The sequence below is a fragment of the Chiloscyllium punctatum genome, chromosome 25, assembly GCF_047496795.1.
Source record: "Chiloscyllium punctatum isolate Juve2018m chromosome 25, sChiPun1.3, whole genome shotgun sequence".
NCBI lineage: Eukaryota > Metazoa > Chordata > Chondrichthyes > Orectolobiformes > Hemiscylliidae > Chiloscyllium > Chiloscyllium punctatum.
The window spans coordinates 51,679,203-51,698,916 of NC_092763.1; the positions used below are offsets into that span (position 1 = coordinate 51,679,203).

General features: G+C 39.6%; 1 protein-coding gene across 1 annotated transcript in view; it reads left to right on the forward strand.

The window, feature by feature from the left end:
• mtmr8 (myotubularin related protein 8) overlaps window positions 1–14,704 on the forward strand; it is a 60,602-nt gene extending 45,898 nt beyond the window's left edge. The window contains exon 14 of the mRNA XM_072595273.1: window positions 7,816–14,704. Within this exon, the coding sequence (XP_072451374.1) occupies window positions 7,816–8,139 (324 nt within the window). The 3' untranslated portion in view covers window positions 8,140–14,704. The remainder of the gene's footprint in view (window positions 1–7,815) is intronic.
• The last annotated feature ends 5,010 nt before the right edge of the window (window positions 14,705–19,714 follow it).

The following is a 19,714-nucleotide window of genomic DNA, read 5'->3' on the forward strand; positions in this document are numbered from 1 at the left end:
GAACCTTGGCTCCATTATCATCCTGTAGGGAACATCATTGTATTGCAGTCTCCAGCCTAAATTACAACCATTCATCGTTGCTCTCCAAACCCTGTCATTCGGCCAATTTATTTTTAATGCTGCCACTGTTCTTTTTTCCGAGGGGCTTCAGCGTAGTCAGTTAAGTGTATTATATGGCACTTTACACAAAACAGAAGAAATGGGAGCAAAAGTGGACCAATGAACTACTGAACTAACTTTGTCATTCAACACTAATCTGATGTCCACAATCTGGCATTCTTAGGATCAAAACCATTTCAGATTTTAGGTCTTCTTTGATTTTGGATTGCACATTGTTTTGCACAAAACTTTCACTGGTTCCACCGGCTTAGGTCTCCAAGAATGGTCTCTTCGTGTCTGTACTTACTCTGTTCTTGGAAGAGTGCCTAGATTTCTCTATAGAAAAATATCCAGTTTCAACAGGCAGATTTTTGATAGCGTGTTTGTGAGACCATGGCCGTTGTGACCATGGAACTAAAATTCCAAGGACGTAAAGTCTAGAGCACTAGATGGAAAGTAATTTTCTCCAGTCTTTTATTTTTGCAGTGATGGCATGCTGTTGTCTGTAGGATGACTATTCCCCTTTAATTTAAAAGTTGTTCAGGTGTACTTGGGTCTGTCTTGTCTGAATTCTGTCTTCTGAGTTTTTTTTGTCTTTTTCACACATGTAGAGGCACACACTTTGTGCCAGCAGGCTCTGGATGTTTCCAACTCTGCTGTTGACCCTTCCATTCTGCAGCTGAACTGCTCAAGGGCTTTTCTTTGGCAAAATTTTCTTAACTTTCTTAGTTCTTTGTGCTGTTCAATCTCCAATTCTCCCCGTTCCTGCTTCAAAAACCAATATTGTATCACACAGCACAACGATATATAGAGCCCTTGATTTTTACATTGAACACCTTTCCTGCTATTTCAATTATAGCAGTCCAAGTCTAATTTTAATTGACAGTGCCAAGAATGAAAAATATGTGGTCTTTTGCAGGTGTGAAAACCTGACCATGGAGGGAGAGCTGAGGGCGGCACTGTGGCTCAGTGGTTAGCACTGCTGCCTCACAGCGCCAGGGACCCGTGTCCAATTCCAGCCTTGGGCGACTGTCTGTGCGGAGTTTGCACATTCTCCCCATGTCTGCGTGGGTTTTCTGTGGCTGCTCCGGGTTTCTACCCATAATCCAGAGATGTGCAGATTAGGTGAATTGGCCATGCTAAATTGCCAATAGTGTTCAGGGATGTGTAAGTTATGTGCATTAGTCAGAGGTAAATATAGTATAATAGGGTAGGGTGGGTTAATCTTCGGACGGTCTGTGTGGACTTGTTGGGCCGAAGGGCCTGTTTCCACACACCCACTGTGGGGATTCTATGGTACAAAACAAACTTCCAGAGTTAGTGCTCATAAAGTAAATGTGACAGTTGCAACATGGAAAATTTCCCGTGTGTCAGGGAACAGAGTAATGGTTAATGGATGTTTCTCAGGCAGGGTGAAGGTCTATGATGCTGTTTCCTGTAGGTCATTGTTGGGAGTCTAGCTTTTCCTGATGTGTGTATATAGCTGATTTTGACATGAGAGTACAGGGCAAAATTTCAGAAATTGCAGTTGATTGAAAATATTGGGAACTGTGAGGAGGACAGTGTAGAACTTCAAAAGTTGATGGATTGCACAGATACGAACCATATGATGATCAATATGGAGAAGTGTAAAGTGATACAATTTGGTAGGAAGCACATAGGCAAAGTGAAACAGGGGTCCAACTCTAAAGAGGATGCAGGACCACAGGGACCTGTGTGTATATTTACTTAAATCATTGAAGCTAGCATAATGATTGCAAGAGCAGTTAATAAAGCACAAAGTATCTTAGGTTTTATTAATCAATATCTCAGCTGATAGCAACGATCCTATGATGAATGCCACCTGTGCACTTTCACTTCCGAATGTTTCAAACTGCACGTGCATTCAAAATCATGAGAGGTTAGGACAGAATAAATAGGGAGAAAATGTTCCTACTCAGTTTGGAAGGAGAGGGCACTGATGTAAAGTAATTAGTAAAAGATGCAAGACTGATATGAGGGAAAGCTTTTACACACACAGTGGTTAAGGTCTCTGGAAGGTACTGCCTTAGAATGTAGTTGAGGCAAGTTCAATGAAGGCATTCAAAAGGGAATTAGCTGATTATCTGAAAAGGAACAATGTGCAGTGTTGCTGCACAAGAGATTGGCAGTCAGTGAGATAGTCTGAGACAGTGCAAACATAATGGGCTGACTTGCCTCTTGTGTTGTAACAATTCTGAGTTTCTATGACCAAGCAGATGAAGAAAAGACTGAACTCCACGCAGCTGAAATGCTGTCATTACTTCCATGCTGCTATAGGAGCCAAAGCTCAAGGAAGTGCCACGAACTATCGACAATTTGATCTCCCCAAGGAGGGGGGAGGGGGAGCACAATGAAACACAGGAACTAAAATTGTCTCATAGAGAGCTAGGATCATGGTGATTAAATTCTGTTTTGCAGGCTAGCCAACCGATAGACTGTAGTCTCTGGAACTGAGATTATGAAAACCTGAGATGTGAGATGATATTGCGGCAGTCTGATTTGGAGTTCTCTTACTTTACAACCTTTTTTGTTTACATAGGACATAGAACAGTACAGCACAGTACAGGCCCTTCAGCCAACCTTTTATCCTACTGTAAAATCAAATTAACCCACATACCCTTCATTTTGCTATAATCCATTTGCCTATCCAAGAGTCAATTAAATGTCCACAATGTATCTGACACTACGCACCCATCTCTTTCTGTGTAAGAACCTACCTCTGACATCTCCCCTAAATCTTCCTCCAGTCACCTTAAAGTTATGCCCCCTTGTGATAGCCATTTTGCCCTAGGAAAATGTCTCTGGCTATCTACTCTGTCCATGCCTCTCATTATCTTGTACACCTCTGTAAAGTCACCTCTTATCTTTCTTTTCTCCAATGAGAAAAGCCCTAGGGCCCTCAATCTTTCTTCATAAGATATACCCGCTAGTCCAGCCAGCATCCTGGTAAGTTTCCTCGGCACTCTCTCTAAAGTTTCCATATCCTTCCTATAATGAGGCGACCAGAACTGGTGGTCTAAATAGAGCTTTATAGAGCTGCAGCATAACCTTGCGGTTCTTAAACTCAGTTCCACTGCTAATGAGAGCCAACATACGCCTTCTTAACAGCCCTATCAATTTAGGTGGCAACTTTGAGGGATCTATGGACATGGACCCCAAGATCCCTCTGTTCCTCCACACTGTCAAGAATCCCGCCTTTAACCCTGTATTCTGCATTCACATTTGACCTTTCAAATGAGTCACTTCACACTTTCCAGGTTGAACTCAATCTGCCACTTTTCAGCCCAGCTCTGCATCCTGTCAATGTCCCATTGCAACCTACAACAGCCCTGCACACTATCCACAACTCCACCAACCTTCGTGTCACTGGCAAACTTACCCACCTTCCACTTCCCTATCTCCGTCATTTATAAAAATCAAAAAGAGCAGTTTACTGATGTAAGAGCTTTCAGGCTTTCACAAACCTGCTGGTGAAGAGAAATTAATAGCCAGATATCTCAGGTAGAGAAGCTGAGTCCCTCATCATGAAGACAATGTTTTAAAGATTTTTATGATTTGCGATGATCACTGATGTCAACATAGATTGCTGAGGGAATTTGTGGGCTCTGCCTTATTTGTATCTATTGTTTGATAGTACAGTATTGATAGTTTGCCTATTATTTTATGTGTACCTCATACTAATTCTGGATGTTAGAGGACAGGATAGATTGTACTTATGATTACATCTATGACTCTTGCATAGAAAAAAAATTTGTTTGCGAGTTTTGAGAAGATTTGTAGCTCAGGTTGAGGCTCTGGATGTAAGTTTGCTTGCTGAGCTGGAAGATTCGTTTCCTCACCATACTAGATAATATCAACAGTGAACCTCCGGTGAAGCACCAGCTTTCTATTTATGTGGGTAGGTTTCCTTGGGTTGTGATATCATTTCCTGTGATTATGTCATTTCCTGCTTAGGTTGGTAAATGGGGTTCAAGTTGATGTGTTTGTTGATAGTATTCCGGTTGGAATGCCATGCTTCTAGGAATTCTCGTGCATGTCTCTGTTTGGCTTGTCCTAGGATGGATATGTTGTCTCAGTCATAGAGTTATAGAGATGTACAGCATGGAAACAGAACCGTTGGTCCAACCAGTCCATGCCAACCAGATATCCCAACCCAATCTAGTCCCAACTGCCAGCACCCAGCCCTTATTCCTCCAAACCCTTCCTATTCATATACCCATTCAAATGCCACTTAAATGTTGCAATTGTACCAGCCTCTACCACTTCCTCTGGCAGCTCCTTCCATACACGTACCACCCTCTGTGTGAAAAAGTTGCCTCTTAGGTCTCTTTTTTTATCTTTCCCCTCTCACCCTAAACCTATGCCCTCTAGTTCTGGACTCCCCGGCCCCAGTGAAAAGACTTTGTCTATTTACCCTATCCATGCTGCTCATAATTTTGTAAACCTCTATAAAGTCACCTCAGCCTCCGATGCTCCAGGGAAAACAGCTCCAGCCTGTTCACCCTCTCCCGATAGCTCAAGTCCTCCAAACCTGGCAACATCATTGTAAATCTTTTCTGAACCCTTTCAAGTTTCACAACATCTTTCTGACAGGAAGGAAACCAGAATTGCACGCAATATTCCAACAGTGGCCTAACCAATGCACTGTACAGCCACAACATGACCTCCCAACCTCTGTATTCAATACTCTGACCAATAAAGGAAAGCATACCAAATATCGCCTTCACTATCCTATCTACCTGCGAATCCACTTCCAAGGAGCTATGAACCTGCACTCCAAGGTCTCTTTGTTCAGCAACACTCCCTAGGGCCTTACCATTAAGTGTATACGTCCTGCTAAGATTTGCTTTCCCAAAATGCAGCACCTTGTATTTATCTGAATTAAACTCCATCTGCCACTTCTCAGCCCATTGGCCCATCTGGTCCAGATTCTTTTGTAATCTGAGGTAACCCTCTTCGCTGTCCACTACACCTCCAATTTTGGTGTCATCTGCAACTTACTAACTGTACCACTTATGCTCGCATCTAAATCATTTATGTAAATGATAAAAAGTAGAAGGCCCAGCAATGATCCTTGTGGCACTCCACTGGTCACAGGCCTCCAGTTTGAAAAACAACCCTCTACCACCACCCTCTGTCTTCTACCTTTGAGCCAGTTCTGTATCCAAATGGCTAGTTCTCCCTGTATTCTGATCAGTGACATCCCTGACCCGAGCACCTGGGAGACAGCATACCATCCGGGGTCCCGTTTTCAGCAACAGAACCGCTTATCTAATCCCCTCACAATAGAATCCCTTATGACTATGGCCCTACGAGTCTTTTTCCCGCCCTTCTAAACAGCAGTGCCTGCCACGGTGACCTTGACAGCTGCTGCCCTCCCCTGGTGAGCCATTTCCCCCAACAGTATCCAAAACGGTATACCTGTTTTGGAGGGAGATGACTGCAGGGGAGACCTACACTGCCTTCCTACTCTTTTTTTTCTGTCTTTTGGTCACCCATTCACTGTTTCCCTTAGCAATCTTAACCTGAGGTGTGACCAGTTCACTAAATGTGCTACCCACAACCTCCTCAGCATCGCGGATGCTCCACAGTGAGTCCATCCGCAGCTCCAGAGCTGTCATGTGGTCAAACAACAGCTGCAGCTGGACATACTTCTTGCAAGTGTAAGAATCAGGAATGTCAGACACGTTCCTATGCTCCCACATCAAGCAAGAGTCACATGGTCACATGTCTGAGGTCCCCTGCCATTGTAAGCTTAGCTTTATTTGAACTAACTGAAACCAAACAACGCACTTAAATAAATGAAAAAGAAAGATAAGAAATAAAAGCCTTACCTTACAGGGTGTTTTTCTTCCGGTTAGAGGAGGGGGGCGGGAGGGAGATACTACACGTGTAGTATCTCGGGTTTAGCCACTGCCCAAATATATATTAAGCCCTTACCTTCCCTGCAGCCCTCGATTCACTCCTCCTTCTCTCCTCATCGCTCTGGCAAAATGGAGGCTGGAGGCCCGACTCCCAAGGTAAGTCTCTTTATTTGCGGGTAAACTTACCCTTCCCGGCAGCCTTCGCTTCACTCCTCCTTCTCTCCTCGTCGCTTTGGCAAAATGGAGCCTCATTAGTCCTCTTTGTTACTTCAAAAAACTCAGTCAAGTTTGTGAGACATGATTTCCCGTGTGCAAAGCCATGTTGACTATCCCTAATCATTCCTTGCCTTTCCAAATACATGTACATCCTGTCCCTCAGGAATCCATCCAACAACTTGTCCGCCACCGACGTCAGGCTCACTGGTCTGTAGTTCCCTGGCTTGTCCTTACCACCTTTCTTAAACCGTGGCACCACATTAGCCAACCTGCAGTCTTCCGGCACCTCTCCTGTGACTATCGATGATACAAATATCTCAGCTAGAGGCCCAGTAATCACTTCTCTAGCTTCCCACAGAGTTCTCGGGTACACCTGATCAGGTCCTGGGGATTTATCCACCTTTATGCATTTCAAGACATCCAGCACTCAGTGGTGTCCTTCCTCATCTGTATATAAGGATATTAGTGATAGTGGGTCCTATCTTTTTGTGGCTAATTGATGTTCATGTATCCTGGTGGCAAGTTTTCGGCCCGTTTGTCCAATGTAGTGTTTGTTACAGTTCTTAAAAGACCCTACACAGACAAGAAGCAAAATGAACGTCATTTAAAAAATACCTTGCAAGAACTATAACAAACACTACATTGAACAAACAGGCAGAAAACTAGCCACCAGTATACGTGAACAAGAACTAGCCACAAAAAGACATGACCCACTATCACTATTATCCTTACATACAGATGAGGAAGGACACCACTTTGGGACAACACATCCATCCTAGGACAAGCCAAACACAGACACACACGAGAATTCCTAGAAGCAGAGCATCCAACCAGAACTCTATCAACAAACACATCAACCTGGATTCCATTTACCAACTTCTGAGAAAAAGAACAGGAAATGACACTGCCAGAAATGACATCACCAACCCAAGGAAATCTAAACACAAAAATAGGATGCAGGTCATAAAACCAGTGCTTCACTGGAGGCTCTCTGATGTTACCTAGTTATGGTGATGAAACGTCTGAAAATGAACCTTTCAGCTCAGTGAGCAAACTTACTTTTTTTTTTACTTCTTTAAATCTGTGCACATTTTATTTTCTAAGTGAGTATTTGGGATTTCTAATTTGTATACTATAAAAGAAAAAAAACTACAGGTCCCTTATTTAATTGTAAAAGACTGTGGCTCTTGCCTAGAATTGCAGCAGTTCAAAAAGGAGATCAAATCAATGGTGAAAAACTTTGCACACAGTTTTTTCTGTCACACACTGTTAAAGGAAAATCTGTTCTGTTTAAATACGAAGTTAATCATGATTGCTGAATTAGAATTCCATGCCCTTGATTATGGGAAATTCTTTGCCCTCTGAATCACCTCGAACTGTGCTCTTGGTTTGCCTTCAAAAGCAGAAGAAGAACCATTGCTGCGACAAAGTTGTATAGCTGTTGGTATTTTAAGAAAGGTTAGAAAGCTCTACCAATATATAAATCATGAGTATTTTTAAAATTGGTGTTTTAACTTAAGAATTTATAAGAAAATAATTGGTGCCTTAATATATATAGCAGTGCACATTACTACTTGCAACTTTTCTGATGCTTGTTCTATTTTTCTTATTACAGAAACTAACTCATCAGGATAAATCACATTCTGATTCTACTTTTATCTTACCAATGAAACTTTCTATTGAGGAAGATTCCACCCACTTGCAAGTAATTGGTGCTCCTCAGGACTATTTGGAAGAAGAACAAATGATGTTTACAAATGGCGCAGAAGAGGTAATTGAAACTGTTTCTGCTGGGAGCAAGGACGTGGATAATGTAACAGACTCCTCTTTCAAATGTCAGTCTACTTTGAATAACATTGACTCCCTTGAGCTAGTTAAGTTGAACATACATGTAGATGAAGACAACCATCAAATATCCCAAGATACGATTGAAAAATAATTACTTATCTCCATACAATTGTATGTATTTGTTCACAAATGTATTCATCTTGATATAAATTATCATTTTTCAGAAGTGTCAGAAATGGAAAATGCCAGCAGGTAGTCTTTAACAAAGGGAAGATACCCCAAGATCTTTCGGGGAACCTGGCTGCTTAAATGAGAGGATAGGTTTCAAAGGGAAATGTTATAAAATAAGACTTTGTGTGGATTCTCAGTTGCCAGAAGCCAATATAGAAATTTAGTGGACTGTTCATAATGGATAGGAAATTGTGCTCATTTTCCACCTGAATTCCTTATGCATTTCTAGTGGTGAAATGCAGATGTTATGAACTGACCAGTTATTGAAGCCTGTCTTCACGAATTTCTTAAAATTTAATAGACCAACTTGAGTATGTTGCTTCATTATAGTGTTTTAGCGTTTTACTACTGAAAAAGCCAGTGTTGGGTATGGTGAACGCTTTTGAGAATCTTAAGCTGGCTGTTTTGTATATATTGTGTAAATGACCAATATGTTTTCTAAATTGGAAGTTCTTAAAGTTTTAGATTAAATACTTTATATAAAGAATAAACATCATTACATTTCCCTTTTTAATTTTTCTCCAGTCTTCTCCCCTTACCTGTCTTTCTGTTCTCCTTGTTCAGAAATAGTTCCATGGCTGCTACAAGCCCACTGATATGTTGCCAAGTTGCCAAAGTGCCTGTTCTATCTGTAATCCAACAAAATAAGTTATTCTCCAATGATATTTGAGTCTAATTCAGTTTGTGACAAATCTCTGCCACATGCAAAAATTACTGCATCATAATTAGGGATAAGAGCTGACATTTTTAAGACCAGCTACTCCCCTAACTAAGAGAATTCACTTGACCTATGAGATGTGGGGATTGATTCATGAATTCGTAGTCTTTGAGTGATTCAGAACCAGCTTGTATTGGAAGATGCTTTCTAGGCCAAATCATTGGAGGAAGCTGTATTTCACTTTATTGTTTCTGCAAGACAATTTTTGGATTGTCCTCTTCTATGTATTGTGGACAGTATTGGTAATTAGCAAAAGGTTTAATAGCTCTTTGAGTGATTGTGAGATATTATCGCTTCACATTTTGCCTACTGTTAAAATAGATTTGTTGTTTTATTTTCCATGTTAGTCAGCGCCTGTTTCTTTATCAGACATCATGAGGAAACTTCTCAATGTCTCAATAATGGTTAGAATTTTACAAAATAAATCATAAAATTGCCATAAGTGGAATTTTATTATAAAATGCATCAATATACTTCTGTCAGACTAAACATTTGGTTCATACATCAGGATGGAAAGTAAGGGTCTTGTTAATACATTGTTATTGTGATGAACAGTGCTGTGGTTCATGTTGGGAGTGCATTCATTTGCAAACCGGCTCCCATTCACTCAAGGTTGCGCAGCACCACTTTTCTCTCAGGCTTTAGGTCACCCATTTATAAGGGTATTAATATAAAGGGTATAAAGAGTATAGAAGGAATAGTCGAACTGTAGTTTATATCAGTATTCTTAATGGATACACCAAAGTCTTTCTGGACATCATTTAATACTTTTGCACTTTTAAAAGATATTGATTTTCCATCCTTGCAACCAAAACAATGTCATTTCATTTGTTATTTCGTCCAGTCACTTAATCTGTCTATATTTTTCTACAATCACTTTTTATGGTTTCATCTCACAGTTTAAATTCCCACTTTGTATTGTAGAAAATGATTTTACATATTTTTTTGTTGGAAATCTTCTATCAGGATTATTGGGTATCTGTCAAATCTATAAAAGCTGAAATGTCAACCCTTCATTTGTGTAAGAATTAGCAAATGCTGATTTTTTTTTATTTACCAGAATACATATTTGCTTTGCCCATACTTCACCAATTTATTTTATTTAAATACTTACAATAAAAGTGCCAGGTTCTATACTCATTTGGCAGTCTGCAGAGATACTTGCACTATTAGTTGGGGTCCCTGGATTTCAAAACAGCATAAACTGTGACTGACTCCCCATTTCCTCAGACAGATGCTGAGGCTCTTTGAGAAGTCCTTTTAATAATTCTAAATTAAGACAACTGCCAGCACAGAATGAGAATTCAGTTTAAGACCTTTACGACTTATATGGTTCAGTTGATTTTTATCTTGTTCATATATTCCTTTCTTAAACATTTTAAGGATAGTGTTACATTGAAATTGACTTGATTTTTAAATAGTGATTAAGTAGACTTTAAGAAAGCTTGAAAGTTTACCCTACATGAAGGCAACTCGAGATTATGTAGAACGTGACTGATTATTAATTTCTAGGTTTTTTAATTTGTCTCCTTTTGTGTATTGTAAAAGTTGTTGTCAGGTCAGAATAAGCAAAATGGTTGACCTGCAGTCAGTAAAGGAACTTTAATTTTTTTAAAAATTGTTATGTAGTTTGATTGCAGATCATTGTTTAATTTGTGCTAACTGCTTCTGTATAAGTTTGTTCTATAAGTTTCTTTGGGTAGCATGGTGCTTGTCATCGAAGTATTAATTGAGGCATGAACCATATGCATTCGTATACAGTATTTCCTTTCAGTTTTCCAGCAGCTGCATTGTTTCCTTTTGAACAATATTCAATATTAATCTGTACAGTAAAATCAAACAGGGAAAGACTTACTGTTGCTGTTCAAATGTTGAGTAATTATTCAGTAAGTGAACAAAATTCCTTTAGATTTCACCATCGCTCTGAGTTATAATCTCTGAATTAATAGATGTTGAACATCAGCTCAAAACTGTATTTTTCTGAGCTGTTTTCTAATAGGGAAATTGCTCCTGCTTGTATGATTGTGATCAGCATTTCTTCTCGGCTACATGAATGCATGACTGCACAGCACTCGAAGAACTCAATGCTCACGAGATAAACAGGCTGCACCTGAGTAGCAGTTCCTTTAAGATTAAAAAAAAAATTTTAAATTCTGCTTTGCAAATATTTATGACTGATCAAAATTTTAGTTTGGAGTTTACTGCATTGAGAGCAGTTTTGGATGTGCTGAGAGAGTGTTGTTGGCTGCACATTTTTATCCTCCGTTTTACCACCTATCCTTCCATGTTGTTGGTTTGTGTTGGTGTTTAATTCAAGAAGCATCGGGTGTCTTTTGTTATCCTTTTCGAATTCCCATTATTTATGAGGGTCTGATGGTAGCTGTAGGTAAGTTAGTTGTCATATGTCACTGTTTGTTTAACGTGTATTTCCTGTTATAATTAAGTGATAGTGATCAGCAGAGGAACTACGGGTTATTTTTTTCTTTCTCCTTCTCATTTAAGTCAGGATGGTAATGACATTTGTACAGCCCTTACTCATTGCCCAAATTAGTAAATAGCATAGACTATGTTGAGTACTAATGGGTCAACTTTGCTATTGAGGGAAATCATTTTTGTCAAATTTAAATTTTTCAACTTCTCACTATTATATGCAGCAGTAACTCCAGCTGTGACTCTTTTTGACAATTTTTACCCTCCTGAGGACAGCCTTGCAGATGGATTTTTAACAAGCCCTTGATGTTTCGATACTTACTGAATTTTTTGTTCTCCATACAAGTGAGTCTGTGAGCTTTGGCAGTCTATTTCGCCATTAGTACGTGATAACCAAATTGGATGATATCCTCATATCACTATGCAGGTGCACTGTTTGCAGAGGTCAAGTGGTAATGACGAGGCACTGATATCCCTCCATTCTAATTCAGGTGTAAAATGTGACACGCCAGCAGGCTCTTATTCTACCCTCTGTCAATGAGCGTATCATTTTGAGCACTGGATTAAAATTGCAAGCAAGAAAGCACACTGATTTTGTTTTACTCTCTTGTTGCCCCAAGAGAAACTGCTGAGGTTAAAGTGCCAAATATCAGTACTGCAGATGTTAGAGATCTAAAGTGAAAAGTACTGGTGAAACTCCACAGGTCTGGTAGCATCTGCAGAGAGAGAAACAGAATTAATGTTTTGAGATCAGCATGTCATTTAGGATGGAGGATAGGAAATTAATTTTCATCTACTTTGTGAACATACATTATTATGTTGATAGTTCTCTACCCTTTATGATGATAGTTATTATGTGAATATCAATAATTCAGCTTCTGAACAATCTTACTCCCAACTGTGGAAATTGATGTGGTGGTACCTTGAATGGTTAGTCTCTGTTTTAGTTGATTGTACCCCTATCTAAGTTAATTTTCAGTTCTTCAGAATGTTGAGCTGTTCCTTCTTTGCATCTGCACCATCTCTTTGGCCTGAGCCCATGTACGAACGTCAACTTCTCCAGGACCCCATGCCCCATGGTGATATTTGATGTAACATGATCAAATCCTCTATAATCAGCATTTGGAGAGTGTTAGTACAATTTGTGATGAGTAAATAAATTTGTCATAAATGATAGTCATTTGGATGGTCCCTGTATGATAAATGGGACTGAAAGTTAACCACTTTGGAGCCATTAATGAAAGATCAGTAATCTGTACTTAAGTCCTGTTTCTGTATCTAGCTGGTTATGAATTGGTTGTGATACACAACTTTAAACCTATTTTTTGGTTCTTGTCCTCATCTATTAGCCTTGCACCATTCCAAATTTCCTTCTAAACTATGCTGTTGTGCAGCTACCTAAGGTTCCTGTGCAGGTTCATAAAAGTCAGTCTATTTCAGTTGTCATATGTGTGTGTGACCGACACTTTAAAAAAAATAAAATACCTGTACTCAGCAACAAAATCACCTCTGACATTTTAATCAGTTCTGCTTTCCTTTATTCGTTCTAAATTTTGGCTCACCTTCCTTTTCCCCTGTCCTTATACTTGTAAAACCTGTTGCATCTGTTTCCATTTTCTAGTTCACCACCTAAACATTGTACCTATTTCTCACTACCTGAGTTGCTGAATATTTCCAGCACTTTGTTTATATTTGAGATGTTGAATATCAACAGTATCTTAACTTTGTTTAACGAATTTAGGTAAGTTGTATTTTCAAATAATGTCTGAGTCTCAGAATGAATGATCAGTTTTGGTTTAAATCAATATTGCCTAAGCAGTAACCTTTTAGCTTACTGAGGAAACTAGATTGTATCAGGAATTTCCTTTTCACCTGAATTAGTGAGATTTAGTTTTGTTTTCACCATCGCTTGTCACACTTATAAATGTGGTAAGTCAAAGAAATTCTCAATCTTTTGGAGCTTTATGTAGTTAATTCAGTGTGTTATTTGAAAATGGGATAATATTACAGTTTAAAAAAAACATTACATTGTGTGCCACATATGGTTTAAAACAAATACATTTGTAAAATATTTGAAATTCTATTATTTGGATATGCCAGAATATGTACACTTTTAGTTCATTATTCAGTAAGACTTATATTTGGACATTTCTAAACATCTTACTGTTTCAATGTTCCTACCTCCTCCCCACCTAGCTCACCAAAGCAAATTGGTGAGGAACAAAGCTTGAATGATTTAGCCCCTTGAACCAATTTTACTATTCAGTTTGCTAATGGCTGATCTGTAGCTTAACTCCATCTAATTGATTTGTTCCACAATCCTTAATACCAAACAAAACCTAGTTTAAAAACAAGAAAAAAACAAAGAATTGCGGATGCTGGAAAAAAACCTAAATTGCTGGAAAAACTCTGCAGGTCTGACAGTATCTGTGAAGAGAAAGGAGAGTTAACTTTGAGTCCAAAACTTTCTTCAGTACCTTCTTCAATTGACCTTAGTTTTGAAATTTATAATTGGCCCAGCCTCGGCAAATCCTGGAGGAGAGAATTCCTACTTTTTCTCCCATATTATATGTAAAAGTCTTTTCTGACATTAACTTCGACCTATAACTCTGTTTTAAAGATATTATCCTTTTGTTCTCTCCAGCCCTCTGCTTACCTGCCTTTTCGCTGCCTCTCTATATTAAAACTAGAGACATCTGTTAAATTTTGCAATTCTAATGAATATTCTCAGCAGAAGAATGTGCCATATCCCTCTGTTTCTGCGTACAGTGGACCTGATTTCAATTTTGAATACCAGCATGTGAATTTATATTTTCTAGTCACGTGATGACCAGATTACTTCAGTCATTAAAACGAAAACCATGTCTTTACCAAATTTGGTCCTTTGTACTACTGGATGAATAAACTCCTGTATTTTATTAGAACGCAAGCAACATTTTCAGGGAAGACAATTCAGTACTGTCCCATTTTGTGTTCAAAACGAATTTCCACAAGATGTATAATTTATTTTTGATGCCAAATTGTACTGCAAACTCAATCTGTACACTTGTATTCCAGACAAGAATATTAACTATGTATCAGAAAAGGGAATCCTATCTGTCTTTTTCTTATTCAAAGGTGCTGAAGTGACATATATTCCCAGTTGAGATCATCTAACTTTGCAAAAAGCCTTTACCAACTGACGTAATCAGAGAAAATCTGTAAATTAATAAGTATGTTGACTAATTACAAAACAAACACGTTTATTTGTTTGCCCTAAAGGGGAATAAGTTATTCAATGTGCACTACTTTTAAAGAATGTTTTGTGAATCAAGCCATTAAATATTTTGTACCAGCATATTTGTCTTTATCATTCTTGTACTTGTATTTGTAAGCAGTAAAATGTTCTTTTTTGTAAATAATAAAAGTATTGAGTTTATCTCTTCTATGTCAAATTATTTACGGTTAACTATTTCTTCTCTACATTTGTAGAGAATTTGTGATTTTAAATTGTGGTTGAAAGACTCAACCTTTTCTGAAATAGAAATGCACAGGTTGGGAGGCCATTAGGCCCATTGTATTCATGACAAATGAGAAAGCTTTTTCTGTCTTGCCTTTTTATTTCCCCAGGTCTTTCTGAAGATGGTGACATTTCTATGTATGCCAGCAATCCTGTTGTACCTTTTTGACCATTATTAATGTCCGCTTGAACAAAAGTGGTGGAAGCTTTATATAAAAAAAGTTAGACCCTTACCTTTACAGTGGAATAGAGGACAAAAAAAGAAGTTATACTAAGCTTTCTTAATCCCTGATTATCAGTTCTGGCTCCTATATTCTTGGTCGTCTAGTATGGACTGGAGACTGTTATAAAATGGTACTAGAATGAAGAAGTTTGGTTATGTGGATTAATGGGAGAAGCCAGGGTTGCTATACTTTAAACCATTAAACAAATCTAATAGAGGTGTTCAAAACCAAAAAGTTCTGACAGTAAAGGAAAAGTTCCTGTGACAGATGGGCTGGTAATCAAGAATACAAGTTTAAGTAGATTTCCAAAAGAACCCAAGATACCATGAAGAGAAAACAGCGTACACAGCAATTTTTTGTGCAATCAAGTACAGGAAAGGTATTTGAAGCAGATTTATTTAAAACATTCAAAAGAAAATTTGATATACTTGAAGGGCTATGGGGAAAAAGTATGGTTTGAACCATCTACGTTAGATAGCTCTTCCAAAGTGCTGACAGACATGATGATATGATATGTGATCTGTGCTGTATAATTCCATGAGTATTAAATCAGATATGCCAATTTAACCGGTGGCTAAATTCTAGGAGCTGGAAAGCTTGAACATTAATTTTTAACTGGGTGGTTTCACACCGAAACACAGAAACAATGTTGATTGATGGAAGTGCCTGAACCACAACACCCGATTAAAGCTTTTCAAACATCGTGGTTACCTGAGTGATTTTCACACCTGGGAAACATATGTCTCAAAATAGCTCAATTTGCTGACGAAATCACTAACGTGTCAGCTTTTACAAAGCAGCGTAATCATTAAGTGAATAAATCCAATCTTTTGCATTCAGGATCAGTTAAGTTTATCTTCCAAGATTCACTCTCTTTTGCAACCCTGGAATATTGATATCCAAGAACATTTTTTCTTTTGCCAGGAATGATTGTGCTCTTGCCAAAAGATGTGTATGTAGAATTGTAGAGATTTAGAGAGCAGAGAGATAGCTTTTAGTTTTTTATGCCTTCACTTTAACAAAATAATCTGCAATTTTATTGCTTGTTCTCACTGAACCTCATATCTTCCCCTGTTTCAGAAGTTTACTCTGCAATCAGAAAATGCTGCCTCTATTCCCAATGGCAAAGCATTCCATATTGTAACACCTTTTCCCAGTAACCTCTCTTTGAATTTGCAATTGGGAAATAATCTTTCTATTTTTCCCCATAAAATTCCTTCATAAACTAAAACGTTACACTTCCTAAAAAAATTCCTTGACTTATGAAATGAAGCATAGAGTGCAAAACAAAGGGAGTTTTGGTAAACATCTAAGTGGCTGGTTAGTCTCGTCTAGAGCCTTCTATCCAATTCCAGTCAATGCACATGTTCCAAGAGACATCACTTGACACTTAGAATTGCATCTGCCAGCCACATGTCTTATTCTTTTCCATATCCTTAGTTCCAACATAACTTATAGCTGTTCGCTTTTGAACTTTTCTTTCTAAATTTGCTCTTATTTACAGAACCACAATTATTACCATGCAGAAGGAAGCCATTCAGCCATCATACCTGGTTCAGCTCTGTTATCTAGAGTCAGTCTCGTATCTTTACCCCAAGTCCAAGCATACTAGTGCATTATTTTAAAAAATCTAATGCCTTAATTGAAGCTGCCTCCATCACACCTCCACGTCGTGCATTCCGTTCCTTAACAACTTGGTGTGATTTTTTTTCACTCTAAATACTCTTGCTTTGTTTGCATATCACTTTAAATCAGTGCCCTCTTATTGTTTCTTTTACAAGTAGACATTTTACAAGCATCCGATCTACTCTGCCCAATCCACTCATGGTTTTGAAAATCTCAATCAGATTTCATCTCTGCCTTCTCTCCACAGAGAACTGTCCCAATCTCTTCAAATTATCCTCATCTAAAGTTTTTCATATCTGGAGATAGTCTACTAAATCACTTCTGCACCGTCTCCAATGCAATCATATCTTACCTATAATATTGCACCCACAAATGCACACAGCACTCCAGCTGGGGTCGAACAAGTGCTGTGCTTCAAGTTTAACAATATCTCCTTGCTGTTGTGCTTTAAACTATATATGAAGAGAAGAACACTGTTTTATTTGCTGCCTCCTCCACCTGTCTTGCCACCTACAATGATCTGTGCACATTTACACGCCAGTCCCTCCACACCTGCATTTTATTTAGATTTGTACCCCATATTTTACATAGTCTTTACTCTCATTCCAACCAAAATGCATCACCTCAAAATTCATTGAATTCACCTCAATTCTACATTGAACTACATCTGGCACCTATCTGTCCACTCCAAATGTCGATGTTCTTTTGGAGTTCCACACAATCCTCACCATTGACAATTCTTCCAAGTTTAATCTTATCTGCAAATTTGGAAATTGTCTCCTGTACATCAAGATCTAGGTCATTAATTTATATCGGGAAAAGTAAAGGTCCCTGGAGAATGCCACTACAAACCTTACGTAGGCAGGCAGGAAGAACACAGCAAACTCCGTAGCATCAGAAGGTGGAAAAGTCGACATTTCAGGTATAACCCTTCTTCAGAACTGGAGTGGGTGTAAGGTGAGCTGCAGGTAAATGAGGTGGGGGGGGGGGGGGGGTGGCAGAAGGAAGGGTGTTGAAGTGGGGATAGGTGAAGACAGGTAGACGGTATGAATTGGTTGATCAATGGGAGGAATGAATCGGTTGGTGGCAGGGAGGAATGGAAGGGAAGGGAAGGGGATGGGATAGAAAGGGAGTCGGGGGATAGGAAGGGAGATTATTTGAAATTGGAGAACTTTATGTTGAGTTCTCCAGGCTGTAGGCTGCCCAGGCAGAAGATGAGGTGTTGTTCCTCCAATTTGTGCTGTGATTCATTGTGGCAATGGAGGAGGTCAAGGATGGTCATTATTGGAAAGGAAGTGGGAAGAGGAATTAAAATGGGCGGTGACTGAGAGGTCTGGTCAGCCCCTGTGGGCCCAGCTACAATGCTCGGTGAACCATTCCCTAAGTTTATGCTCGGTCTCCCCGATCTAGAGAAAACCACATCAAGAGCAACTGATGCAGTAAACTAGGTTGGAAGAGAGGTAGGTGAACCTCTGTCTTACCTGGAAGGACTGTTTAGGCCCCTGGATGGAGGTGAGGGGGTTAGTGTGCCTGCAGGTTTTGCATCTCTTCCGATTGCAGGGGAAGGTACCTGGGGGTATGGCGGGGTTAGTGGGGAGAGTGACACTAACCAAGGACTGTAGAAGGGAATGGTCCTTGCGGAAGGTGGAGAGGGGAAGATGTTCTTGGTGTTGGGGTCTAATTGGAGTTGCCGGTAGTGTTTAAGGATAATGTGTTGGATAAGGAGACTGGTGGGGTGGAAGGTGAGGACAAGGGGGACTCTGTCTTTATTGCATTGTGGAGGTTTTAGAGCAGGGGAACGGGGAATGGAGGTGGTGCAGCAGAGGACTGTCTGGATGTTGTGGAGGGGGGGGGGGTGGTGGTTGAAGCGGAAAAAACATTGTTCGAAATATGTGCATATCTGCGATGCTCGAGAGTGGAATGTCTCCTCATCTGGGCAGAAGCTGAGGAATTGGGAGAATGAGATGGAGTTCCTGCAGGATACTGGGTCAGAGGAAGTGTAGTCCAGGTAGTTATAGGAGTCTGTAGGTTTGTGGTAAACATACATCTGGAGACTCGCCGGAGGTGGAAATGGAGAGGTCAAAAAAGGGAAGGGAGGTGTCCGAAATGGGCCAAGTGAATTTGAGGGCGGTGTGGAAGTTGTGGGCGAAGTTGATGAACTGCTTCAGTTCAGCCTGGGTGCAGGACGCTGAGCCGATGCAGTCATCGATGTAACAGCGGAAGATTTGGGGCACAGTGCCTGTGTAGTTACTGAAGAGGGAACCAATGCCATCCGACTGAGTGCCACCCACAAACAACTGTACTTGTATGAATGCCTCAGGAATCAGGTACTACCAAAATGTCTCAAATACCAACCAGTACTCAACACCCCACAAGTCAAAAGAATAGCAGAACAGAATGGCTGCAGAATATTGCAAGAAAAGATCAACGATGACCACAACCGACTCCACAAATACAATTGGGAAATTTCACACCAAAAAGCTTTATACACACCAATGTGACAGACCATGAATGGACAGACACACTAGAACGGGCCATCAGTATCAAACAACAGCAAACAAAGAAAATGAAAAAAAAACATCTCTACAGGAAAAACTGGACAAGCTCTCACAAAAGAACAACACTTGACAACTCAGAGGCTTGGATTAAAAACCTATCAGACCGACGACTAACAGACATGGAAAAAGCCTCCCTAGTAAGAGGTTTGAACTACAACTACAGAGACTCTGACAAAAAGGACTTCTTAGCAGCATTAGAATTAACCCTGAAAGAAAGACACCCGACTCTCAGAAGAAACCCATCAGACCATCAGACAGACAGTAGCACCAACACTAAGCAGAAAGAAGGAAGGGAATGCCCTCAACATAAAGGAAAGGAAGCCCTAAAAGGACAAGAAAAGACAGAAACATTGTAATCTATTGGCAGACAAAGGATGCACGACTGTCATCCTAAACAGAATACAATACATTGAAAAGGTGAACTCACTGCTCACAGATAC